The sequence below is a fragment of the Tenrec ecaudatus genome, chromosome 1 (assembly GCF_050624435.1).
Source record: "Tenrec ecaudatus isolate mTenEca1 chromosome 1, mTenEca1.hap1, whole genome shotgun sequence".
In the NCBI taxonomy this organism is placed as follows: Eukaryota; Metazoa; Chordata; class Mammalia; order Afrosoricida; family Tenrecidae; genus Tenrec; species Tenrec ecaudatus.
Window position 1 is genome coordinate 195564376 of NC_134530.1, and position 23963 is coordinate 195588338.

Consider the following 23963-nt stretch of genomic DNA (forward strand, 5'->3'; position numbering starts at 1 on the left):
TGTCGAGGTTCTCGACTCTTTCCACCTAGTCTCCCTCCACATAGAGCAGGGCCATCAGCCCCCGCTCACCCTCCCTCGCCCCATGTCACAGCCAGTTTGAAGCTAGCTACACTCTGCCTGAAGTGCTTAGCAACCGGAACGCACGCATGAACTTATAAAGTAGCATTCAGGTGAATGAGATAATGTTTCATTATCTTGCTCCCTGATCCATTTACAAAGCACAAGGGGGGAAATGGGTATTTTCACGAGAATCAGATCTGTGAGTTTCATCCAATAGGGTCAGAGACAAGCTGTGTCTTCTCGAAGCCCCCTTCCTCTTCCTCGCCTGTAAAATGGAGGAAAGGGGCTGCCTGGTCTCTGAACACCCCGGCGTCTCCGCACACCTGTGTTTCCCACCAAGTGCAGTCCCCATCCCCGCTCAGAGCCCCACAGGGGAGCCTGATGCAGGCTGGGTTTGGCTGCTCTGGTCTGGCTTTCCGCTTCAGAGACTGGGTTACCCTCCCGGGGGCGGGGGCGGGTGGGGGGGGTGTCCCATGGCCACGTGCAGGTGGGAGGCCAGCTCTTCACCTCTTGGGCTCACGTCTTAGGAGGGGGTATCTTCTGGGCGGGGTGGGGGCAGCTGCTCCCGAGCACGGCTCCAGGCAGATGCACAGGCCTGTCACGGGCCGTACACCCAGGCTCTTTGCGTGTGTCTCCAGGCTGTCTTTGACTGTGTGGTGACCTCCTTGAAGAACGTCTTCAACATCCTCATCGTGTACAAGCTCTTCATGTTTATCTTTGCCGTCATCGCCGTCCAGCTCTTCAAGGGGAAGTTCTTTTATTGCACGGACAGCTCCAAGGACACAGAGAAGGAGTGCATGTAAGTAGCCCTCGCCCCCCAACCCCACCCCCCGCTCACTTCCTGCTTAAGCATGCCCTGGGGGGCCAACGCCCCCCTTGGAATGCCTGCTCTTTCTCCTGTCCCCGTCTCTCTCACCTGCCCCGGGTCTCTTTGGGGTCAAAGAGAAAGTAGGAAGTCTGGAAGCATCGACTGTGTGTTTGTCTTGTGTCCGGCTGAGTACAAATCAGTGGACACTCAGTCCTGTCATTTTAAAGCCTTATGAGTTGGGTTTCATTTGCATATTATCTGAGCAACGAAGGCTCAGAAAATGTGAGAAAGCCACCCAAATCTGCGCCAGTGACTCGGGAAAGGGTTAGGACGTAACCCCAGGTCTGCTGGATTCAGAATCCCGTTTGTACTCCACGGCACACTGCCTTGATTGGAGCGTCTTCCTGGAATTTGCACGGAGAACCTTCTCACCCTTTCACTCTGAGAAATCCACAGACTCCCCTCTCTCTTTCATGGGCTCTAGCGAAGAGGCTCCATTTGTTTCTCCTGTGGTTTCAGAGGCAACTATGTGGATCATGAGAAAAACAAGATGGAGGTGAAGGGCCGGGAATGGAAGCGTCATGAATTCCACTATGACAACATAATCTGGGCCCTGCTAACGCTCTTCACTGTCTCCACCGGGGAGGGATGGCCGCAGTGAGTGTGGACGTGGGCTTGGCGTGTGTGTCTGGGTGTGGAGGGGGGAGAGCTATGGGGTTGCCTTGAGAAGCCAGTAACCAGCGAAGCATTTGTGCTGGTACCGAGGGAACGGAATGTTGATGTGGGTGAGACAGACAGGCGAGAGGAAGGATGGAAATCCTGGAGGCAGAGTCAAGAGGGAGAAGACAAAGGTGGGACGATACTGGAAAATCTTCCTGCTCTGAGCAGTTACTGCGGTATCGATGAGAACCATCTGAGTCCTGAAGAAATGGGTTTCAACAGCTCTCTGCCCCTTGGAAGAACAAGCAGTATGTCTGTCTCTGGGAGCCGTTTGAACAGACTCACCCTCTAGCTGGGTCCCTGCACCTGGAAATCTGAGGTTTAAGGTCAAGGATCGCTTCCTGTGATCCTCCTTGTCTGAGTCAAACAGCCGAATGCAGTTTCCTTTGTGGCCTGTCGCTGAAGTTGGTTTTCAGAGACTTGGCACCTTTGAACACTGGTGCCAACTCTTCTAGTGGCAGTGTATTTGAATTGGTGACAAAATGCCAAAATGTATTTGAATCGGTGACAAAATAACCTGGGAGACTTCGGACAGTAGGCATGACAATCTAAATTGTGACAGAATGGCATTCCACTGCTTGTGGGCTGTGGATGTGTTGTTGGAAAGGGGGTCTTTCCCAACTTCCTTAGAGTCCCCCCAAAACTAATGGGAGACTACACCAAGTCAAAGCATCCAGATCATTTGAAAAACGAAACAGTGAAACCTGCCCAAGTGGGAACCTGTGTAAGGCAGAAGCCTGTCAGAGAGGCAGCCCAAAGGTTGTCTACTAATAGCATAGAAAAGTGTCAGAGACAGAAACTCTTCATGAGACCCTGGAAAACGAGGCTGGCCCACCCACTGAGCCCCGCTGCACTAGGAGGTCCGACTCTTGCTGAAGCTTTGAGTGGGGCAGCTGCCGTGATGGCCACCCCCCATCCCTGCCCCACCTTCTGTCCCCACAGGGTTTTGCAGCACTCTGTAGATGTGACCGAGGAGGACCGAGGCCCAAGCCGCAGCAACCGCATGGAGATGTCCATCTTTTATGTGGTCTACTTTGTGGTCTTCCCCTTCTTCTTCGTTAACATCTTTGTGGCCCTCATCATCATCACCTTCCAGGAGCAAGGGGACAAGATGATGGAGGAGTGCAGCCTGGAGAAGAACGAGGTGACTGCTGCAGGTCTGGGGCGGGGAGGGGGTGTGCAGCGGGGCCACACAGAGGATGCGTGGACCACAGCCTTAGAAAGAACAATGGAATCTTCTTGACTTTCGAGAGCAGCAGTTCTCAACCTGTGGGTCGTGACTCCTTTGGGGGGGTGTCGAACAGCCCTTTCACAGCGGTCGTCGATTCATAACAGTAGCCAAATTACAGTTATAAAGTAGCAATGAAAATCATTTTGTGGTGGGGGTGTGGTTGACAGCCACTGTTCTAGAGAATCAGGGTCCCAAGACAGATAAAGAGAAAAAGAAAAAAATTTATATATATATATATATAAATTATATATACATATATAAATTATATATATATAGTAATTAAATAAGCATTTTGGAGCACTTGCTCTGTGTATGTCCCAAGTGTGAGGTGGGTGAGGTGCACAAAGCGGAAAGACACTGAAGGGGTTGAAGGCGCAGCAGCCCCTGCTTTGGATGCAGCATAGAGTCTAGGAATTGGGCCAAGATCATCACACGAAGACATCTGCTTACCTGACTGCCCTTCGCTAACCTGGACCTGCCTTAGGGGTAGAGGACATGTCTCATCACTGCATTTCTAGCACACGCTGAGTGCTGGCTCTCTGTGGGGTGTTAGTCGGTGTTCCTTTAGGCCATCAGGTAGGGTTTTGAGAACTGAACCGCATGGACGTGAGCGGTGCTTGGTGTTCTCAAGTCGACCCTAACTCATCGCTCCCTGTATGACAGGAGAACTCTCCCATAGGGTCGCCTGGGCTGTCATGTCTGCAGGAGCAGGCTGCCCGGTCGTGCCTCCTGCAGAGTCACTGGTGGGTTTGAACCACCAGGCTTTCTGTTACCATCCAACCGCTTTGACCATGCTGGAAACGGGGTTCCTTTAGAATGAAATAAATGCAAATAATCCCACAAAAGAATTTTCCTTCTGACTGAAGGCATCCTGGAAGATTGCTTGCGTAGGCATCTCGGCCACACGTAGTGTCGAAGGAAGTTGTGACGAGCCACTGAGCTCCCCCGCAGTGTGACAGTTCCCTCCCGGCTAGTTGTACTCCTTCAAGGTATCTTCTCTCCAGGAGCTGCAGGTCCTCTCTGTGGCTGGGTTAACTGTCCCTTGCCCAAGCCCCTTCCCTCCTGGTAACGATCCTCGAGCACCCCACTGCCTGTTTCCAGAGCGGGGGCCCGGACTAACAACCCCGTCTTTCCGGCAGAGGGCGTGCATCGACTTCGCCATCAGCGCCAAGCCTCTCACCCGCTACATGCCGCAGAACAGACACACCTTCCAGTACCGCGTCTGGCACTTCGTGGTGTCTCCATCCTTCGAGTACACCATCATGGCCATGATCGCTCTGAACACGGTTGTGCTCATGATGAAGGTGAGCGGCTGGTGACTCGCGGGGTGGGGCGGGGGGGGGGGAGTGAAGGCAGGCTTGCCCCTCTGCGACTGTCCTGCACGGTGCAGTTGGCGATGCCCTGGGCACCCTGGAAAAGCACTCTACCTTACTGTCCCCCCCCATGGAATCTCACTTAGACCTGACCTTGTTCAGGAGCCCAGCCTGTGGGCCCCGGGCCAGAACGCGGTGAAACTGTTAGTAGGTCCTGCAGTTTCCAAGACAACTGGCAGGGATGGAGTCGGCTGCAGACTCAGGTAGTGCATAGCAAGACACGGGATAATGGGGGGACCCCAAAGGAATGTCAGACCAGTAGGGAAGGCTTGAGCCCGCTTACTGCCATTTCCTAAAACATTGTCAAAGGAGGTGCCCCCGAGCGGGTTTGGACCTGAAGCCACATGTGCCAGGGCACACTGATTTGGGGGGAGTCTTTTTGGAAGTAGATCATCAAGCCTTGCTTTGTAGGCCCCCTCAGACACATTTGACTCCCCAACCTTTCAGTTAGTAACCGGGCACTTACACAACTGCGCCACCCAGGGCTTGCCATGTACTACAAAGACTCACCGCCATCGAGTCCACTCCAATGGGCAGAGACCCGATAGGACAGAGGAGAACCGCCCCATAGGGTTCCTAGATTGCAGATCTTGATAGAAGCTGGATGCGTGCTGCATCAGTTCTCCCGGGGAGTGGCAGCAGGAAGGTGCCAACGGCTGACCGCCAGGATGCTTCAACTCACAGTCATTGAGCTGATTCTGGTTCAGAGCAACACTGCCTAGAGTTTCTGAGACTGTAAATCTTAACCTTTCTACAAAGAGCCTCGTCTTTCTCCCGAAGAATCACCAGCCTTGCAGTGTGTAGCCCCACACCCAACCCAACACGCCACCAGGCCTCCTAGGCTCTTAGCTGAATGCTAAAACTCTAGAAAAAGTCTCTACTCTGCCCACCTCCGTCTCTGTAACACATAGTCCAGGTGAGGAACGGGATGCTTTTTCCCTTTGTAGGCTTTGCCTCGTTCGCTGCACAGGGTATGTCCTCCTTCCAGCTCCATGCCAGCCCCCCTCTGGCCCTAGCCCCGGGCCAGTGGCCTGTGTTACCACGCTCACCGTAGGCTTTGACTGTCTTTCTCTCCCCCTTTCTCTTCTTGGCAGTACTACTCTGCTCCCTGTACCTACGAACTGGCTCTCAAGTACCTGAACATCGCCTTCACCATGGTCTTTTCCTTGGAATGTGTCCTGAAGATCATCGCCTTTGGCTTCCTGGTATGTCCCAGCTTCAGCTTCAGCATCGATCCGTGGTCCCTGCCTGCTGGTGCATCCCCAGGCTTTTGTGGCAGGAGGGATAGTTCCTGCTCTTTCTGAAATGGTTCGCACAGCTGCCCACCTCCAAAAGGAGGGCTTGTTTTAACGGCTCAGTAAACTGTGGCAGAGACAAGATGATATATGAGCGTGCTGGGAGGGAGGGAGGGCAGAGGAATATGCAACCCTCGCTCCGCGCATGTCTCGCCCTGGTCCTCTCGAATTCTCTGAGGCTCGGAGTGGCGGCCTGGGTTTTCCCCAAACTGCCACTGAGGTGGACAGAGAGAGTAAGGATCATACTAGATAGGGAGAAATATCTGCCCCTCTTAGTCACATACCTATGGTGTCACTGGGTGCCATCAAGTTGATTTTTCACCCACAGGGGTTTCGGAGGGGCTTCCGAGGTGCGTGCAAAGGACTGGCCCTTCTGTTAACCGGTGCACCACCAGGATGCCGCAAACCTGCCAGATAATCAGTTTTGTCTGCCACCCCCATTGGTTCCACGAAGAGTAATTTCTGTCACCCAAAATAGATGTCTGTTATTGAAGGTTACAAAGGTTAATGGCCATTAATGTAGGGGTGTGTGCGTGCGTGCTGGTTCTGTTTCTGAGAGGGTTGCCGATGAGTTTTCCTGGCCTGAGCCTTCCTTTTGCTTCTCTTCAATCACTAGCGATACTTGTTTGGCAAATTCTTGCCTCTGCTCTCTGGGGTGTTAAGAAAAGCTAACCCTTTGCATCAGTGTCCTAGAAACAAAACCATCCCCCCCGCAGCCCCCATGTTCCTCGTGTACACGCAATCAGTGGGCTGCAGATAAACCCACTTGACAACTGTTTCACACTTACTGAGAGTGTCAGCTACACTTTCAAACTTGTGTGTGTGTGTGTGTGTGTGTGTGTGTGTGTGTGTGGCACTCCCTGCAAGCACAACAACTTTGCTTGTTCTCTAAATCCATGTTTTGTCTGGTAGCCACTTGAGCAGGGGCTCTGGGCGGGACTTGAGCCCTGGGAGTGCTGATTATGGGGGTTGCTTCTCGGCTCCTAATGGGCCTTTCAACATCATTCCTATGATTTGGGGGGTGGAGACTTTAAGGGCACCCATGGCAGGTAACTGCATTGTCACTTGTTTAGCCCCCTTTTGAGTGCTTTGAGGCTCGAGGAAATACAAAAGCAACACACACTGCCACCAACAAAGACGGCTTTATGATACAGTCTGGCCCTTAGCAGGCGAACTGAAGGGGAGGGAAAGTGCTTGCATGCATCTTGATTACTTGCATGTGGTATTGACATCGTCAGTAACTCGAGTCCCCAATTAGGTGTCTAATTATGGTGAAGGCTGAATACATACTTATTGGCTTAACAAGATGATTCAGCCCTGAAGCCTGCCTGCGTCTGGCCCTCACTGCCGTATTCTCATTCAAGGCCCAGAGGCATTCTCACACTGGCCGAGGCCCTCTGAGTCACTGCCACAGCTCTTGGTGTTGAGCATGCCCCGGGCATACGGCTTTCTCGTTCTTCCCAATGACTCCGGGAAGTTGGCGTGGCAGAACGCCTCCTTATCGCCACTTTTGTTAGGATTTGTATTTCCCACGGGCTCTGGTGGTGCAGTGGTTAAAATACTCGGCTGCTGACTGACAAGCAGTGGGAGGGAGACCGGGCAGGGCACTTCTGTGGAGACACACACCCTTGGAAACTGCGTGGGGCAGCTCTGCTCCGTCCTCCGGGGTCACTGTGGGCTGTACTCAACTCAAGTTGAGAATTGCACAATGAAAGACAGAACTGAGAAATCGAGTGGCATTAAAAAGGGTAGGAATAAGGGGGAAATTAGCATATATTGGTTGCCTATTAAGTACCAACTTTCTTCTGCATATCTTCCCTTTCATCTCCATAACAACTCTATTAGATAGGCATTATCATTTACATTGCGGACTAACTAGCGGGGGGCTCAGGAAACGGCGCAGGGTTAATAAAGGCAGAGGCAAGATTCAGACCCAGCTGTATTGGACTATAAAGCCCATGCTCTTGCCACTGTAATTACTGTCCGGTGCTAGACTGAGCTGTCCTGTTCACACTGTGCTGGGCAGCAGCCCAGCTGAATTCCAGGGCCCACGGTCCTCTATGATCCAGACTTATGTTGTCTCTGCTGTATTTAGGAAGCCCAAACCCAGTTAGGCGATAAGAGAGAGGATTCTGAGAATTGAGGAACAGAGACTCAACTGGGCTCCACCAAGGATGGGCTAGGTATTCTCATGGAAAGTCAGTGCATGTGACTGTGACTCTGGAATCAGACAGACCTCGGTGCTCTCGTGCATTAACTGGGGTTAATAGCAGCCGCCTGTGTGGATCCCATTAGGTGTAACACACAGAAGGAGCTCAGACCAGAGTGGGTGCTGACCTGTTAGGTGTGGTCTCTGTCCCTCTGCTTCACTGATCTCCCCATCACACCCCTCTCCCCACTCTTCTCGGCAATTATCCCACCTAAGACTTTATGGGCAGAATGTATTTATTCATCAGCACCCACTGATATGATCCCTGGGAGGATTAAATCTGGGGGAAGCATACCGAGGGCCTGACCCTCATGGAGCGTATATAGTAAGGATTCAGCCATGCCGGATTCCCTCCTGTAGAGTCAGGTTGAGGCTGGGACCCCAAACAGGGCTCTAGGAGTCTCGTGCAAGGTGAGCCCCACGCACAAACAGGTGATGTTTTATAGCCCTATTTGTTTTCAGGAATTTCAGGCGTGTGTTTATCAGAACCTGAGAGGTGGGAGGACATCCACATCTCCTCTTAAGAGACCTTAACCTCTCCTCCATTTCTTCAGCCCTGCCCCCTTATGGCTAATTCCTTGTGTTGTACTGCGCTACATCTCTCGCGGTACAGCACAGCAGAGAGAGAAGGGAAAGACAATATCGATTCATCGTATTGTCAATCAGTTCGTGTAAAAAACCTCAATGTGGGGCACATCTGTCACCTTTACTCATGATGAGCTCTGTCGTTTCCACAGGGTCACAGGGCGCAACAGAGAGGGATTCTATGGATAATTGCATGGTCTTATTAGTGACAGTGATGGTCTCTCCCTGTGGACTTCATCGATATTCTTGCCCCCAAAACTCTTTTTCACCTGTGAATTTTGTAATGACATATTGAAAAACAAGGTCTTTTATGGTAATTTGGTAATGAGAAATTACCAAATTGGTGGGGGGGTGGGGGTCAGGGAAGACATGCCTGTTGAAAACAGGAGCCTGAAGCCAAAGCAAAAACCAACTGGCAAGTTTCCATACCATTTGACAACATTACATAATGGCAATGTCTCTGCTCCTTCTATTTATTCTTCCACTTCCCCCACCACCCCATTCTGATGTTTCCATGGCTGGACTCGCTTGGCAGAACTATTTCCGAGATACCTGGAATATATTTGACTTCATCACCGTGATTGGCAGTATCACAGAAATTATCCTGACAGACAGCAAGGTGAGTAGCTGATGGGACCTTTCTATAGAAACTTGGCCCCAAAGTAGCATTTTGAGAATCCTCTGCACATGTGCATTTCTAACCCCCCATCAAACCAATGTGGACCCCGCTGAGGGCTGCACCCTCCCACCCGTAGCCAGAGAATGCCAACCCTGGACGGGCACGGAACTCTACGGAAGGCTAGGGTGAAATTGCAAGCCCCGTAAAGCAGCCCGTGACGGGCGAGTGGCAGCGGAGGGTGCCAAGGAAGCTTAGTGTGCACAGGGTCCTGCCAGGTATGAGGGCGCTTGGTGGAAGTGGAAAGACAAGATCATGGAATATTTCCATGAGCTTTTGAAGCCCTCTCGTACTTTGAGATACGAAAGACAGGTACTGGCTCTCTGCTCAGTTCTCAGAGCTGAAATGTTTCCCTAAGTTTGTTCATCCTTAAAAGAATACAGAGAACTCATCATAATTCCTTTTGCCGGAGGATAACTGGTTTGCTCTCCGTGGCATCTGCATGCATGCAGGGTGGGGACCGCTGGACAGCAGAATAGGAAGGCTGGGTGGGCAGGATGTGTGCAGGGTGGTTGCTCGTGGTCCCTCTATGTGGGAATAGAAGGTACACTAGGAGGCCTTTGAGAGATGGACTTAACTGACCTTTCAGCTGGAATTGACATTGCAAAAGCCAGAGCGGGGGTCCAATGTTAGGATCTTACAAAGGGATATGTATGCAAATTCTGGTGCTTCGACGGATTGTTCTATCACGAGTGAACTGTCGTCAACTCTGTTTGCTTTTGGTCCACCAGCTGGTGAACACCAGTGGCTTCAACATGAGCTTCCTGAAGCTCTTCCGAGCTGCCCGCCTCATAAAGCTTCTACGACAGGGCTACACCATACGCATTTTACTGTGGACCTTTGTGCAGTCTTTCAAGGTAAGAGCCCCTCTCCAATGGTTGGGCAGTCGTGTTATCGCAGACAGAACAGCCGGAGACACCTGCCATCAGGCACTGTTGCTCCGGTCCCCTTTCCTCTGGGAGTTTGGGAGCCGGTACTGTGTGTGTGTGTGTGTGTGTGTGTGTGTGTGTGTGTGTGTGTCCAAGCATTAGAGAAATACAGAAAGGCCTTGAAACCCTGTGGAGCACAGTTCTACTCACATAACTGGGGTCGCTGTGACTCAGAATCAACCCAGGGGTGACTGTTGGTCAGGTGGGTGACTGCAGTCGGTAGCAACTAACAACGACAGCATAGCATAGCTTTACCACATGACGGTCAGCTTATGTCCACAGGATTTAATTTTATCCTACAAAGACACCTTGGCTTTGTAACTCAGGTGTCCTCGTTGTCCTCTGAAGTGAGGAGTATGCTTTGTGAGGGGCACCTCCCCCTTGATTACAAATCACCCTGAGCAATGCCTTCCCTGGGAAGAGCCCTAGTCGCCTGTGGGCAGATATCCTCTGCATTTCAGAAACATTGTCACTGGTTTTATATCACACAGTCGTGTTCCAAAAGTCTCCTTGCGTGGTGTGTCATAGGAAGATGGATCGTGCTCATCCGAGCCTCAGGTCTTCCTCGTGTCATTTCCTGGGCCACTGAAAGTAGAGCATGCTCATGGTCACGCTTACGTTCTACAAGCAAGCGGGACTGCTTGGAAAGTTTGTTCCAGTGGGCTTCTTTTGACAGACTCATGCCATTGCCCAGAGGTGACCTATGTAATAAATACCTGGTTTAAAATGGCACCGAGGCCCACTTCAATGGCAGAGTCTCCCAGGAAAGGAAAATGCCCAAGCATTTTAATATTGTTAGGATCTAGCAAATATCAAAATTAATTTTGTTAAGGGTTTAGGATGCCTAAGTGCTATTCAGGTGCTTACTCGTTTGCGTGTGTGTGTGTGTGTGTGTTTATATATATATATACAATATATATAAAGAGTTTTTTTATTCTAATTGTTTTGAATATAAATTGGAAGGAAATTAAATGATATAGAAATGAAAATCATGAGTTCACAGATTTCCTTTATTTCAGTGGTTTGTATATTTCTTATGCAACGAAGGTAAATCAATAGGTGAGTGATTTCTCATCACTGGGAAGGAAGTTCGCCCGCACCCTTGTTACTGTCAAGAAATCAACATTAAGGATGTTGAAGCTCCAAGGAGCTAGCTCCCTTGGCATTTTTTATCATGTCCAGAGAAATTCTGGCACCGTAACTTCCACAAAAGTCTCCCTGAGAACTGGTTTCCCAGAGTTCAAGGACAGGGGCGAGATCCAGTGACTTTGCAGTGAGATGCTCCTAAGCCCTCCCCACCGCTCCCCACCTGTTTTGCCTTTCCTCCAGTAAGAGGCCTATCCTGTAGTAAACCATTGCTGTCCCAGAGGCTCCAGGGGAATGTGCGTCAGCCTCTCAGGCCATCTGGAGCGCCCGTTCCCTGTGAGACTGCGCACTCCTGAGGGCCCAGGGAGGGATGGGAACCAGGGACAGAGATGGCTGGCTTATTCCAGCAAATAACACAAAGAACAGGGAACACAGGGTCCACCACCCCTGGGTAGCACTATGACAGACAGGTAGTCTCCTTTTCAGCCCAGCTGTGGGACACAGCGTCGAAGTTCTCTACTTCAAGTTTTGTGAACAAAGGCTGCGCCTACAAACATGTGGCAGAAAGCTGCCCAATAGCCCAATACCAAGCATACTGTGGTTGCCTGCCCTTCCCCCACCCGGCACCCACTTCTCCACCACTGCACCCTGCTCCGAGGCTCTTCCCTTGGTGAGCCTTAGAATTTAGACGATGGCAAGCAAGGAGAACAGAATGAGTGTTTGCTCCTCTCTCCAAAGCTGGGGACAGGGATTGCTCCCCCAGGGCCTCCAGCAGGGAGAGGGGAGGGGGTGGGCTGGGGGAGGGGGGTGAACAGTGAGAGGGTGCAGCACTCCAGGCAGCAGGAAGCCCCGCCCCCTCCCTCCACACCCCTTTATGCAGAGGGAGTGTTCACCACCCTCCTCAGAGATCTTGGGATGCCACTTCAGGGGAGAGCTGGTGCTCCCCTCAAAGCTCAGTTGCCTGTAAGTTTTCCTCCTGCCTTTGAGTTGTAAAGAGACTCCTAGGGCTCTGTGGCGAAGTGCTGCCTGGCTCCTGCAGCCTCAGTCCTGTGGTGGGTCAGCCAAGACCCAGTGTGATTTCCAGCTGCTCCCTCCTGTCTGTTGGCAGAGGTGTGTGCAGGCGCTGAGGCTGAGCTGCCTGGCCACCAGGGGCTGGAAAGAAAGGCGTGGTGATGGGCTCCGCCAATTCAGCTAGGGAACGCGTGCTTTGTCAACGTGGTCTGATCCACGGCTGTCCATTTAGGGTGCAGGACTGGGTAGCATCTTGTTCTGCTGTGCACAGGGCTGCCGTGGCTTAGGGGCTGCCCCAAAGGCAGCCAACAGCCAAGACAGAGGGTGGAGACTCCTGCCATGGAGTGGGCTAGGTGTTAAAGAAGAGGGGCACCCGTGTCAGCTTGAGATCACTCGGGATTTTAGAGGCCCACCCTGGCCTGGTGTCCCCTTCCTTCTCCAGCCACCAAGGACCCTTTCTGATTTGACTTCTGCTGGGCCTGCCCCCCACCCCCAACCCTCATGACTGAAATGTTATTATTTTGAAGTGGCAATAACCTTGCACAGTATGGAATTCTGAGCCACGCGGAGTCGTGGAATTTTTATGGTGGCTAATGTTGCAGTTGTTTTTTTGGAATTTCACATGACACATGATGAAGCATCAGAGCCTTAAGCATCGGACGGTGGTGCTGCCTACATGGGACCAGCAGACAAAGGAACCAGCCCTTTCACTCGGCCTCCAGATTTTCCATCCTGGGCTTCACGTGGCATGCAGGAGTGTGGAGGGGTACTACCGGGGTTTGGAAGCCCAAGCTAGAGGTTTGCCTTGTAATTTGTATCACAATGATCCAGGTTAATAGTATTCTGTATGCAACCTGAATCCCAAGTCCAGGGAGTTTTCCCAGATCAGGTCTGGCCCACAATTCTGGATGAGTGGAGAATCTGGGGCAGTAGGTAAATCACGAGCCATTCTTCAGCCAGCGTTTCCATGTCTATCTCATGACACAAGGACATTGAGCATCAGCATGGCACCCCAGACAGAACATCCCTAGGACACAGCCCCAGTGCTGTGTACATCACTGTCTGGGGGCAAGGTCCCTGCACTGCCAGGGGCCATGGGATGCTTGCCTTTTGGCTGAATGGCTGCATCTCTGTTCTGCCCCAGGCCCTCCCCTACGTCTGTCTCCTGATCGCCATGCTGTTCTTCATCTACGCCATCATCGGGATGCAGGTGAGAGGGTGGATGTCTCAGGGGCTGGGTAGGGGGAGGGAAATGAGCTAGAGACCTGAGCAGCCTCAGCTGGCAAGACAGAGAGTACTCTGACATCCTGCTCACCCAGGGACCACTTTTCCAAAGGCTGATGCGTGTGGCCTTGGGAATTCCATAAGCCCAGTGTCACCACATTCTGATGGCCCAGGTCACCAGGGTAGTCTGGGCCAGGGCCTTCATGGAGTCTTGTTAGATCGTGGTGCTGACATACAGCACGTACACCAACAGAAATGAACCAAAGCTGAAGTCACTGCCTTGAGTCAGAGGGAGAGTCTCATGGTGAGCACTTCATCTGGTCTTGGTACTTTAGACAATGCCTAAAAGAGGATCAGATGACTGCTTCCTGTTCACAATAACATAAGTGCTTGAGTCAGGTCCTGAAGGTCTTTATGCAGGCAGATCCACCACCACTGTGAATAGCCCATGAATTCCTGCTCTGCTGATCTGCTCATTTCTAGGGAGACCCCAGAGCCACAAGACAGCGCATTCCTCCCTTAAAGGAGCATGCAACTGGCCGAGCAGTTTCTTTCTTGAGGTACCACACTCTGCTCAGTTTAAGAACTTGAGACACAATCAGTTTCTGATCTTGGCCATTTAGGTAGGTAGCCAGAGGCCTACTGAGCAGCAAACCCAACCCAACCAACTCACAGACAGTGCATAGCAACCCTATAGAACAAGGGAGAGCTGTGCCTGTGGGTTTCCTAGACTGTGCACGAATCCCCCAAGGAGCAAGGGGAGGTTGAAACTGCTGCCATGGTGGTTATTGGCCCACTCGGCTACCAGGGCTCCTGCTGGGCACTAAAGGTCATGAACATGTATGCAAAGGACACTCAGAGAAGAGTGCACTCCTACAGCAAACAACCCACAGCACCTCCCATGAGCTCACCTGGCTGGATACACAAGTGTTCTGCTTGTCGTAGGGAGGCCGAGCCCCTCAGACCTAGAGATCGTGACAAAGCCCCAGCAGAGAACTTCCGCCAGGTTGCAGGCTCCTGCAGTCAGGCCATCTGGCTGCCTTTGGACCAGGAGCGTCTTCTCCAGGACACCTCCATCTGGGGAGGCTGCACCCGCAGCCCTTCCAGGGCGGCGCTGCTTCGTCTCCAGGTTTTACTTTTCTCCCGCACCTGCGCTTCTCAGTTCCACCCCTTCTCTAACAGCACATCACTCCTGGGGATTTTTTCCTCCTCAATTACAAGAGGATGTCAGTGGCAAAAAGTCTGAGAAGTAAGGAGTGCTTGCCTCTTCATTGAGGATATTTAAGGAAAGATTTGGGAATCCACAGCAAAGCAGTGGATCCTTGGGTTTCGGTCATGAGGAGGTCAGGAGTGTTACAAACAGAATTCTTGCCCAGATTTAAGGGTGACTTGAAGATATTTTCTGAAATCCCTTCACACTCCCAAATAGTTTGTTCTAGAGGAAAAATGCTCTCGAACCAAATCAAACTCACTGCTAGAGAGTCTATTTTTTTGGCTCCTAGAAACCCAGAGACAGAGTAGAATCACCCCTGTGGGTTTCCAGAACTGTCAGCCTGTATAGGAATAAAGAGCCTAATTCCCCCCTCCCCCCGCCCTGCCAGCCCTCCCCTTGCTCTACCCCCCACCACCCGGGACCTCAGCCTAACTCGGCAGCGTCCACTATACCACCTGGGCCCTTGGATGCTCTTGGACAGGCAAATGCAAATGTGATGAAGTTCTGTTTGTCCATACTTAAAATCCTGTTTACGTTCCCTCTTCAAGCAAAATAAACTAAAATAAGCCCTCTCCCGTCTGTCTGGCCTGTTGCTGATCCTCAGCATACTGATGATGTTGCCAGTACTGCCTTCGCTGGGGCCCCTTGGTCTTGAGACATTGCAGGCTGGGGGTGTTTTTCTCCCTCCCTCATCTCCTCATCTTTCTCTCTCTCTCTCTCTCTCTCTCTCTCTCTCTCTCTTTCTCTCTCTCCCCTTCCACCATCTCTACCTTTCTTTTCTTCTTTTAGCGGCTGCGGCCATTTAGTCTCCTCCTCTTTCTTTCCCCTCTTCTCTTCTCCCGCCTCCTTTGCCCCCTCTTCTCCTTTCTTTGACCCTTTAGTGGGAGGTGGTGGGAGTCATCTAGTTATGGTTTGTGATCTTCACAGCCCCTGTAATGCCTCATAGTTGGTTCCCCATAGACTTCTTTCCAAGAAATAAGAGCACCTTCTCGAATCCACCCACTGGGTCTTGCGCTTCTCTGGCTTCTTCCTAGTCCATGACAGAGACCCAGCCTTGTACACGGGGCAGGCATCTGAGCTTATTCCCAGAGAGATCACTGCTCACATAGTCAGGGAACAGTAATCCACACAGGAAAGAAGGCAGAGGACACGCTTTGGGAAAATATAAATAGCACCATGATGGATCTCCGAGGGGAATCTCTGCTGTGAACTGTCAAAGGTCGCTTGGAAGAAGAGAGCTTTTCAGAAGAACTTCACGTGGAAAGGAGGAGTAACTTGCTGGCCATCGCAAAGAGCTCTTGGGTTACAGGTAGTTATGCGGGGAGTTTTCCAGCCTCGGCTCTGCCACTCGCCAGATAGGAAAGCTTGGTCAAGTCACTGCACTTCGCTGGACCTACCTTAATTCTTTCCCCAGTATAGCACTGGCTTGTATAACTAGCTTCACAGGTTGTGTTAAGCTGGGCTGTCAAGAGAAAATAAATTAGTGGCACTCATGTTAGTATAAGACGGAGCTTTATTTCCAGAAGCAATCTGATGTCCATAAGGCATGCCAGCCCCGTTCAACTCAAGTTACTAAGGCCAGGGCCCTCTTCAGACTCATGTCGCAGCAGGCTGATGGCACAGAAAGGTGATGCAGGAAGAAGATCACAAGCAGATGGGGACAGGGTCTCGTGGATTCTAAATCAGTGGAAGCATGGTAGGATGCTCACAGCTCTCGAGGTCAGGTGGCCCACACAGGGCTGCTCCTGGAGGCAGACAGAGCCCCGGCAAGCAGGAAGACAATGGGCAGAGAGAGAGTTTCTCAGTTTCTTCCTTGAAAGAAAGTCACAACCCCAAGGAAGGCATCATCAGACTGTGACCTGATTGACAGGTCGGATTCCACCCCTACTTTCATACGTATTCAAGTTGAAAAACAACTTAATGGGCACAGGTGCCTTGCCTGATTCTAACACGCTATGACTCCAAGTCAAAGTGATTTAGCTTATACTTTCTGTAAACTTTCACATGGGTCTCAGTAGCCCACCTTTATCTACCACATCCTTTGGTGTAGGAAATTTTAGCTAGATGTCACTCGGTGTCACTAGGACTAGGTGAAAAATTTTTTAAATCATGACAAAGATTTGAAGGCCACCTTCCCAAGAAATGCCTGCTTTTGGTTTTAGCAGTTATCCTAGAGTAGACTCAAAGTGACTGTGAGAACAGAATCACAAATGTTAAAGGCAGAAAAGGTACTGTCGTCATGCGTGTGTGATAGGGCAGGAAAAAGCACAGACTGGATTCCAAGAGGGTCCAAGGAAGAGAGGAGGAGATGGGAAGAGGGGCGGGGCAGCACGGCAGGTGCTCCCCAGGGTTTCCAGAGCAGATTCAGTGTGATTGTTTGGGTGGGGTTTGTTCAGCGTCGCTGTGTGTCTGTTCGAAGGCCCACTGCCTACTTGCCCTCCTCATCCCCTTCTTCCCCGCTGCTGTCTGGCTTGCCACCTCCATTCCCCCCTGAGAGACAAGTAGTATTTGGGTTATGGAAAACAATGTGGAGAACAAATTCCCAAAGCAGGTGTCCGTGGGAGTTATTTGAGCAAAATAGCTGGGGGCAGAGATTGTTCCTCAATTGCACATTCTCAAAACTGTTAGGGAGAAAATATGTCCCATTTAGCATGCATCAGATGAACGGGGGCACGTTCCGAGTGGGCTGAAGCATGCTGCAAATGGCCGGGAAGGTGACCCAGGAAGCCCCCAGTTGTATGCAGTTGACTGGTGGGAGGAGAGCCTGCGGTGCAGTGTGGCTAAAGGTCTCTGAAAGCCCCTCTTTTTTCACATGAATTTCCACTGTGACTGTTGACTTGGGTCAGCGACCAGTGCAGAGAGGCCAGCTTCCCAATGGCCAGACCTCCCTGAAGTCTTCTTCTTTCTCCTGTTCAAAGTATTCCATTGTCTTGGTGTTAGTCTGCTCTTTGTCTTAGCTTCTGCATAACAGGTCACTTTCAGGTTACTGGCTTCCTTTCTGGGTGGTAGTTAGAAATTGTGTCTATTGGATCATGTGTGTTTGCGTAGACGTGTGTATTTTTGTTCTCGTGGACTCTAGATTACAGGCATGTGGGCATTCTGAGATTTAACTATCTGAATTAGACACATAACCAAGGAAGATAGAGATTCCCCTTTCTGACTGAAGCTGCTTGCCAATCCCAGGGCAACATCTGCCCGAGCAATAGATTACAATTTCTGCAAATATAGATGTCCCCATCACTACTACTAGAAATAGGCAGAAGGCACTCCTGTTCCCTACATCCATGTTAGAGGAAATGTCCTTGACAAACTACTTAAGTACCAGATGAGTGCCACGGGGACAGTCTCCATGGAAATGGAGACCAGGTGAGGTGTGGGGTCCACAGGCAGGATGTCTTCATCTGGTCTTATGTCCTATGGCTCCCGCTGGCATTCATCTTCCGGCTCGTCCTGGAGCCCCGGGGAACCCCATTGCTGCTGAAGGTCACTGCAGGAGGGGGTGTTTGCTGCAGGTGAGGCCCTCAGGAAAAACCGTGCCTGTGGACTGGCCTTCCTGAGAGGTACCTGGTGCCAAATTCCAGGCAATCACTCAGCTCAGTAATGCTCATTGCTCTGCTGTTTTTCTCTCCGAGGTCTTTGGAAACATAAAATTAGATGAGGAGAGTCACATCAATCGACACAACAACTTCCGGAGTTTCTTTGGGTCCCTCATGCTGCTCTTCAGGTACTTGGGTCCAGAACTGTTGTAGTCAGGGCAGCCCTGATTTGGGGGGGATGAGGGGGGCGTTGCTGAACTGACCTGCCTCATGTTCCCCTTTTCCGCTATCCCTTAATTCTGCTTCCTGTACTCCGGTCAGGCTGTGAGGTGGACTAGGAGAGGGAGGCAGACAAAGACTTTGTGAATGGCCCAAGGAGCTTAGCAAAGTTCGATCAACTCCCTTTTGTAGTCATTCATTAAATGACTTCAGCATGGCCTCCAGGACCCTGCACAGGGGCAAGTCAGGAGAGTTGCTTTCAGACAAGATTCTGTTTATAGCCTGCACCCTTGGATGGTCAGATTGATGTAAGGCCTTTCCACTCCCTCCACCACCGTGGGCCAAAACCCCTAATAAAGATGGACCAATAGTGAGCCGGAGGGCGCCCCCCGCCCAGGGACCTCCCGGTACCCCTCATCCCACAGTGGCCAGTCCGAGAGGGAGGCTCACTGGCTAAAATGGGCATGTGTCGGGGTTCAGCCCAGAGAAAGGGCTGAGTGAACTGGGGGTGCGTGCAGAGGAAGGAATGGGCCACAGGTATGCTACCACTAACCCAAATGCCTCTTGGGCTCAGGAGTGCCACAGGTGAGGCCTGGCAGGAGATTATGCTGTCATGCCTGGGGGAGAAAGGCTGTGAGCCCGACACCACGGCCCCGTCGGGGCAGAGCGAGAACGAGCGTTGCGGCACGGACCTGGCCTACGTCTACTTTGTCTCCTTCATCTTCTTCTGTTCCTTTCTGGTGAGCACCGCCAGGCGCTGGGTTGGAGGGGCGGCCCATCCCGACCCACCCCAGCTGCTCTGATACACGATAAAAGGTGTCCCCTCAGACCATCCCTCAAGTCTGCGTGTCTCCCTCTCAAACATGCACATGCACACGCACACACGCGCGCACACACACACACACACAGCCCACATGATGAAACTAGTCCCTAAGAGGATTCTTGGAGGTCAGGAGGAGTCTTAGATTCTGGGCGTGTGGCTTTAAATGGCTGAGAAACTTCTTCTAGGGAAGGGTTATTGTTGTGAGAAGGGATGGTGAGTGGGCTCTACATCCGTGAAGAAGGCATTGAGCCCCATGTCAGATCTGTGCAGACCCAGAACAAAGTCCTTTCTCCTCTGGCCCTTCTGTTATTTTACAAGTAAGGGCAAGATGATCTTCTGGAGACTTTGAACTATTTCAGGAAAAAGAAACAACCTTGAAAATATAAAGTGAATGCATTAATAAGTCAAATGATAGCAGTATTTCAGTCAATGTGATTCGCTCTTTACTTGTAATGTTGTATTTTTGACAATTGGCCAGCTAGATAGACATGAGAGAGATGATTGATTTGGATACTAGTAAATATTGAGTAACATCTGTGGATTCCACCCACTTAGAAAGCAGTAGGAAGCCTTAGGTGCCTCCTCAATTCTTTCTTTGGAAGATAGCATGAATCAGCATGTCAGCATCCAGAAAGTGCTAACCTGCGCAATCAGACATCAGCAGAACAAATGGATGCCACCAGATCAATACAAGGGCAGGTCTCGAGTGTCACACGCACACGCTATCCATCAGCTCAGCTTCAGTGCTAACGCCACTGACTGCATGAATGCAGACGACTCAGAGATGCCACTGGAAAGTGATCAATTTCATGGCCAAGCATCAAAAAGTGCATTGATTGTCTGGGCTCTAAGGCATTTCTCTATCTCCCTAAAGCTAAAGGAGGACCCCACAGGGACTATTAGGTGTAGCTGGCAGGTTAATGTATCACAGAGTATACTAACTGGAGACTCAAGTAACCTCCATTGTGGTCTTGGAGGTATCAATGTTCTAACCTTGACCGAAACACTTTCCCTTTTAGAGCTTCTGAAAAATGTGAGGTGCCGACTGCTGATGATAAGAATATATGCATGGTGGACACGTGTTTTAATGTGCTTTGGTCTCATGTGCATGAACGATTTTATAATGAACAAGTAACACAAAACAGTAGATGGTGTTAAAATTACAGTGTATAACGGGTAGTGCAAATAACGGAAGGCATTTCAAGCAATGATCTAAATTGCTGTTTTAAACTTACTCATTCGTGTATTCAGTACTTTTGATTTTGTTTTCTATCAATTCATTGTGCTTCATACACAGCAAATTACTTTTCTGTTTAAGAATTCATACCCAGCTTGTTCTGGGACATTGGTTGCCATCCCTGCAATGTACCACCACTCCCCTCACCCCACCCCTGTTGTCCACCTTGGGGGTCCCATGGCCATTCATCTGGATTGCCTGCCTGCCCTCCCAGCCTTCTCTCTGTGCCTCTGGGCAGAGAGGTTCCTTTGGTTCCCCATGGTGGACAGGTACAAGGAGCACTTAGGAACACTTTCCCCACAGGCGTGATTGTTTCTTTTACACATCAGTTATTGTTCCAGGAAGAGCCGGCCTCAGGGAATGGCTTTAAGTCCAGGTTAGAAAAGTAGCCTGGGGTAACTTGTTTTGGAGCCCCTCCAGTTTCTATCACATCGGTATGTCTGGTCCTTATTTTTTCATTCATATTTTTGTTCTAAATGTTCCATCCATTCTAACCAGGGCCTTCTTTTGTGGCCCTGGGATGGCACCATAACTAGAGGAGAGTGTGGTTCCTGTGGTTCATGAGTCCTTTGGACTAATTGCTTCCTTGACTCTGGTTGTCTTCCCTCCCCTTTCTGTTTGGAAAACACCATAGTTGGACAGTCAGTTGTAAGCTTTTAAAGCCCCAGACCTGAGCGGCAAAGTAACCGCAGAACACTCTCTATGAACTGTGCTATGCCAACTGGTAGATGTCTACTGAGACTCTAGGCGTCCGCCTTCAAGCTCAGTACTGAGCTCCATGAGGTGTTTGGTTACATGTAAGAAGTTTCCTTAACTTTGCCCCCTAGGTGGACATACATGCAGCACATGGTCACAAATATACGTGATACATACAGCACAAAGGAGTGCTTCTGAGGATTAAAATATACATGATACATACAGCACAAAGGAGTGTTTCTGAGGAATTAAAATATACGTGATACATACAGCACAAAGGAGTGCTTCTGAGGCATTAGCCACTGAAAACCTTATGGATATCCTCAAAACATCATCAGAGACAGAAAACCTCATGATAAGAGGAACAGCCTTGTCAGAAATAGTGCCAGAATATGAGCCCCTCGGGTCAGAAGGCACTCCAAATAAAATGGAAGTTGAGCTGCTTTCTCAGGGGCGGGTTGACAGTAATAATGCAGATGGAGTAAAGCCTACTGGAATACAGCCTTCAGAGCCTTCCTTTACTGGGGACTCAGAATTAGGAGAAATAACAGCAAACATTTGGAATACATAAAATATGAATCTAGGAAAATTGGAAGTTGTCAAAAATGAAGTGGAATGCATAAAGATCAACATTGTAGCCATTAGTGAGCTGCAATGGACTGGTATTACCCATATTGGATCAGAAAATTGTCTCATAGTATTACTATGCCAGGAATGATCGATTGAAGAGAAAGGCATCACATTCATCATTTTAAAAAGGACATGTCAAGATCTACCCTGAAGAGCAACACTGTCTGTGACAGGATAATATATGCCCAGATATAAGGAAATCCAGTCAGTGCTACTACCATTCAGATTTATGCACCAACCACTAGAACTAGGGAAGCAGAACATAAAGAATTTTGCCAGTGGTTTCTATTGGAAATTGATCAAACATGCGATGAATGTGCATTGATGATTATTGGTGATTGGAATGCAAAAGCTGGAAATAAAGAGCAAAGAACAATAGTTTGGAAATATAGACTTGCTGAATAGAAATGAAGCTGGAGATCACATGGTAGACTTTTGCAAGACGAATGACTTGTTCATAGCCAATACCTATTTTCAACAACACAAAAGGTGACTGTACACATGAATTTCTCCAGATAGAATCCAAAAACATCAAATTGACTACAACTGTGGGAAGAGAAGATGGAGAAGCTCAATACCAAAATCCAAAAGGAGGCCAAGGGCTGACTGTGAAACAGACCATCAGTTGTGCTTGTTTAAGTTCAGGTTGAGCTGAAGAAAATTAAAACAAGTCCATGGGAGCCAAAAATACCTTGAATCCATCTCACCTGAATTTTAAGAACATCTCAAGAACAGATTTGATGCCTTGAAGACTAATGAGAGAAGACCTGATGAGCTGTGGGATGACATAAAAAATATCATGAAAAAGACAGGAAAGGAAGAAAAGATACAAGTGGATGTCAGAAGAGAGGCCTGAAACTTGCTCTTAATTATAGAGTAGCTAAAGTAAATGGAAGAAATGATCATTTAAAAGAGCAGACAGAAAATTTCAGGAGACAGCTTGAGAAAACAAACTAAAATATTATAATGAAATGTGTAAAGACCTAGAGTTAGAAAACCAAAAAGGAAAACATTCTCAGAATGTCTTAAGCTGAAAGAACTCAAAAAAAAAATGCAAGCCTTAGGTTGTAACATTGAAAGATTCTATCGGCAAAATATTGAATGCTGCAGAAAGCAACCAAAGAAGATGGAAAGAATATAGTCACTGTATGAAAAAGAACTAGTTGACATTCAACAATTCCAAGACATACCGTATAAGCCAGAACCACTGATATTGAATGTGTTAGTCTGGATACTTTAGAGAAACAAATCCACAGAAACTCTTGCGTAAGAGAGAGTTTTATATAAAGCTTAAGTGCGCATCAAGAAAACATCCCAACCCAGTGCTACCCACACCCACAAGTCCAACATTAACCCATATGTTCAACACCAATCCACAAAGTCGTCCTCCATCTCACAAAACATACACTATGATGCCAAATGCAGGAGGAAAATCGAATCAGTGAATGTGTAAGCATCTCAGCGCTGGCAGGGGTCTCCACGCAGCTGCTCTAGCACCCAGGGCTGCATCGGGGTAGGTCCATGCGGCTTCTCCTCGGGGATGTCTTGCAGGAAGTGAGCCTTGCCAGCTGAAGCAAGGAACTGGCTAAAGCAGCTGCACTCTGGTTTGACCATCAGAAAGCAAGAGACCTGAGAGCTAGAAAGGCAAGGCTAACCAAGCCATTTATCCCTCCACCCTTCAATTAAACCCACATGTGTTTATCAGCCAGGTTGGCACAATAAACTACCTCACTGAAGAAGCAACTTCAAGCTGCACAGAACACATTAGCTAAAAACAAAGGTTGGGATAAGTACAGCCAGAATGCTGCTTACAGGCAAAGATAGCAAGACTTCGTCTCATGTACTTTGGACATGTTGTGGGGAGAAACTAGTCCCTTGAGAAAAATGTCATGCTTGGTAAAGAAAGCTCTTGACAGAATGGATTGGCACAGTGGGTGCATCAATGGGCTCAAGCATAAGAACAACTGTGAGATTGGCACAAGACCAGGCAGTGTTGTTCTCTTGTACACAGGGTGATTATGTGTCACAACTGGACAGCACCTAACAACAACAACAACATGCAGCACATATACCTAAATAACACCTGTGTTAGTCCGAGTAAACGAGGGAAGCAAAATTCATAGGCACTCATATGTGTATAAGAAAGAGCTTTATATAAAGAGTAATTGTATTTTAAGAAAACAGCCCAGCCCAGTCCAAATCAAATCCATAAGTCCGATATTAGCCAGGATGCCTGATACCAGTCTATAAATTCCTCTTCAGACTCACGCAACACATGCAATGATGCTGAATGCAAGAAGATCACAAGCCAGTGAGTGGAAAGCCTTGTGGTTCCAGTGGCCATGAAAGCATCTCAGCACTGGTGTGGGTCTCCACATAACTCCTTCAGCTCCAGGACTCCT

At 49.6% G+C, this 23963-nt stretch overlaps 1 protein-coding gene across 3 annotated transcripts in view; it reads left to right on the forward strand.

Annotated features, from left to right (window-relative positions):
* The window catches only part of CACNA1E (calcium voltage-gated channel subunit alpha1 E), a 367363-nt gene that overhangs the window by 305851 nt on the left and 37549 nt on the right, over positions 1 to 23963 (forward strand). For all 3 annotated transcript variants that reach the window (XM_075528111.1, XM_075528117.1, XM_075528123.1), the window contains 10 exons: positions 699 to 859; positions 1388 to 1525; positions 2531 to 2732; positions 3959 to 4123; positions 5287 to 5397; positions 8817 to 8900; positions 9689 to 9814; positions 13128 to 13193; positions 18053 to 18144; positions 18750 to 18915. In XM_075528111.1, coding sequence (XP_075384226.1) covers positions 699 to 859; positions 1388 to 1525; positions 2531 to 2732; positions 3959 to 4123; positions 5287 to 5397; positions 8817 to 8900; positions 9689 to 9814; positions 13128 to 13193; positions 18053 to 18144; positions 18750 to 18915 — 1311 coding nt within the window. The remainder of the gene's footprint in view (positions 1 to 698; positions 860 to 1387; positions 1526 to 2530; positions 2733 to 3958; positions 4124 to 5286; positions 5398 to 8816; positions 8901 to 9688; positions 9815 to 13127; positions 13194 to 18052; positions 18145 to 18749; positions 18916 to 23963) is intronic.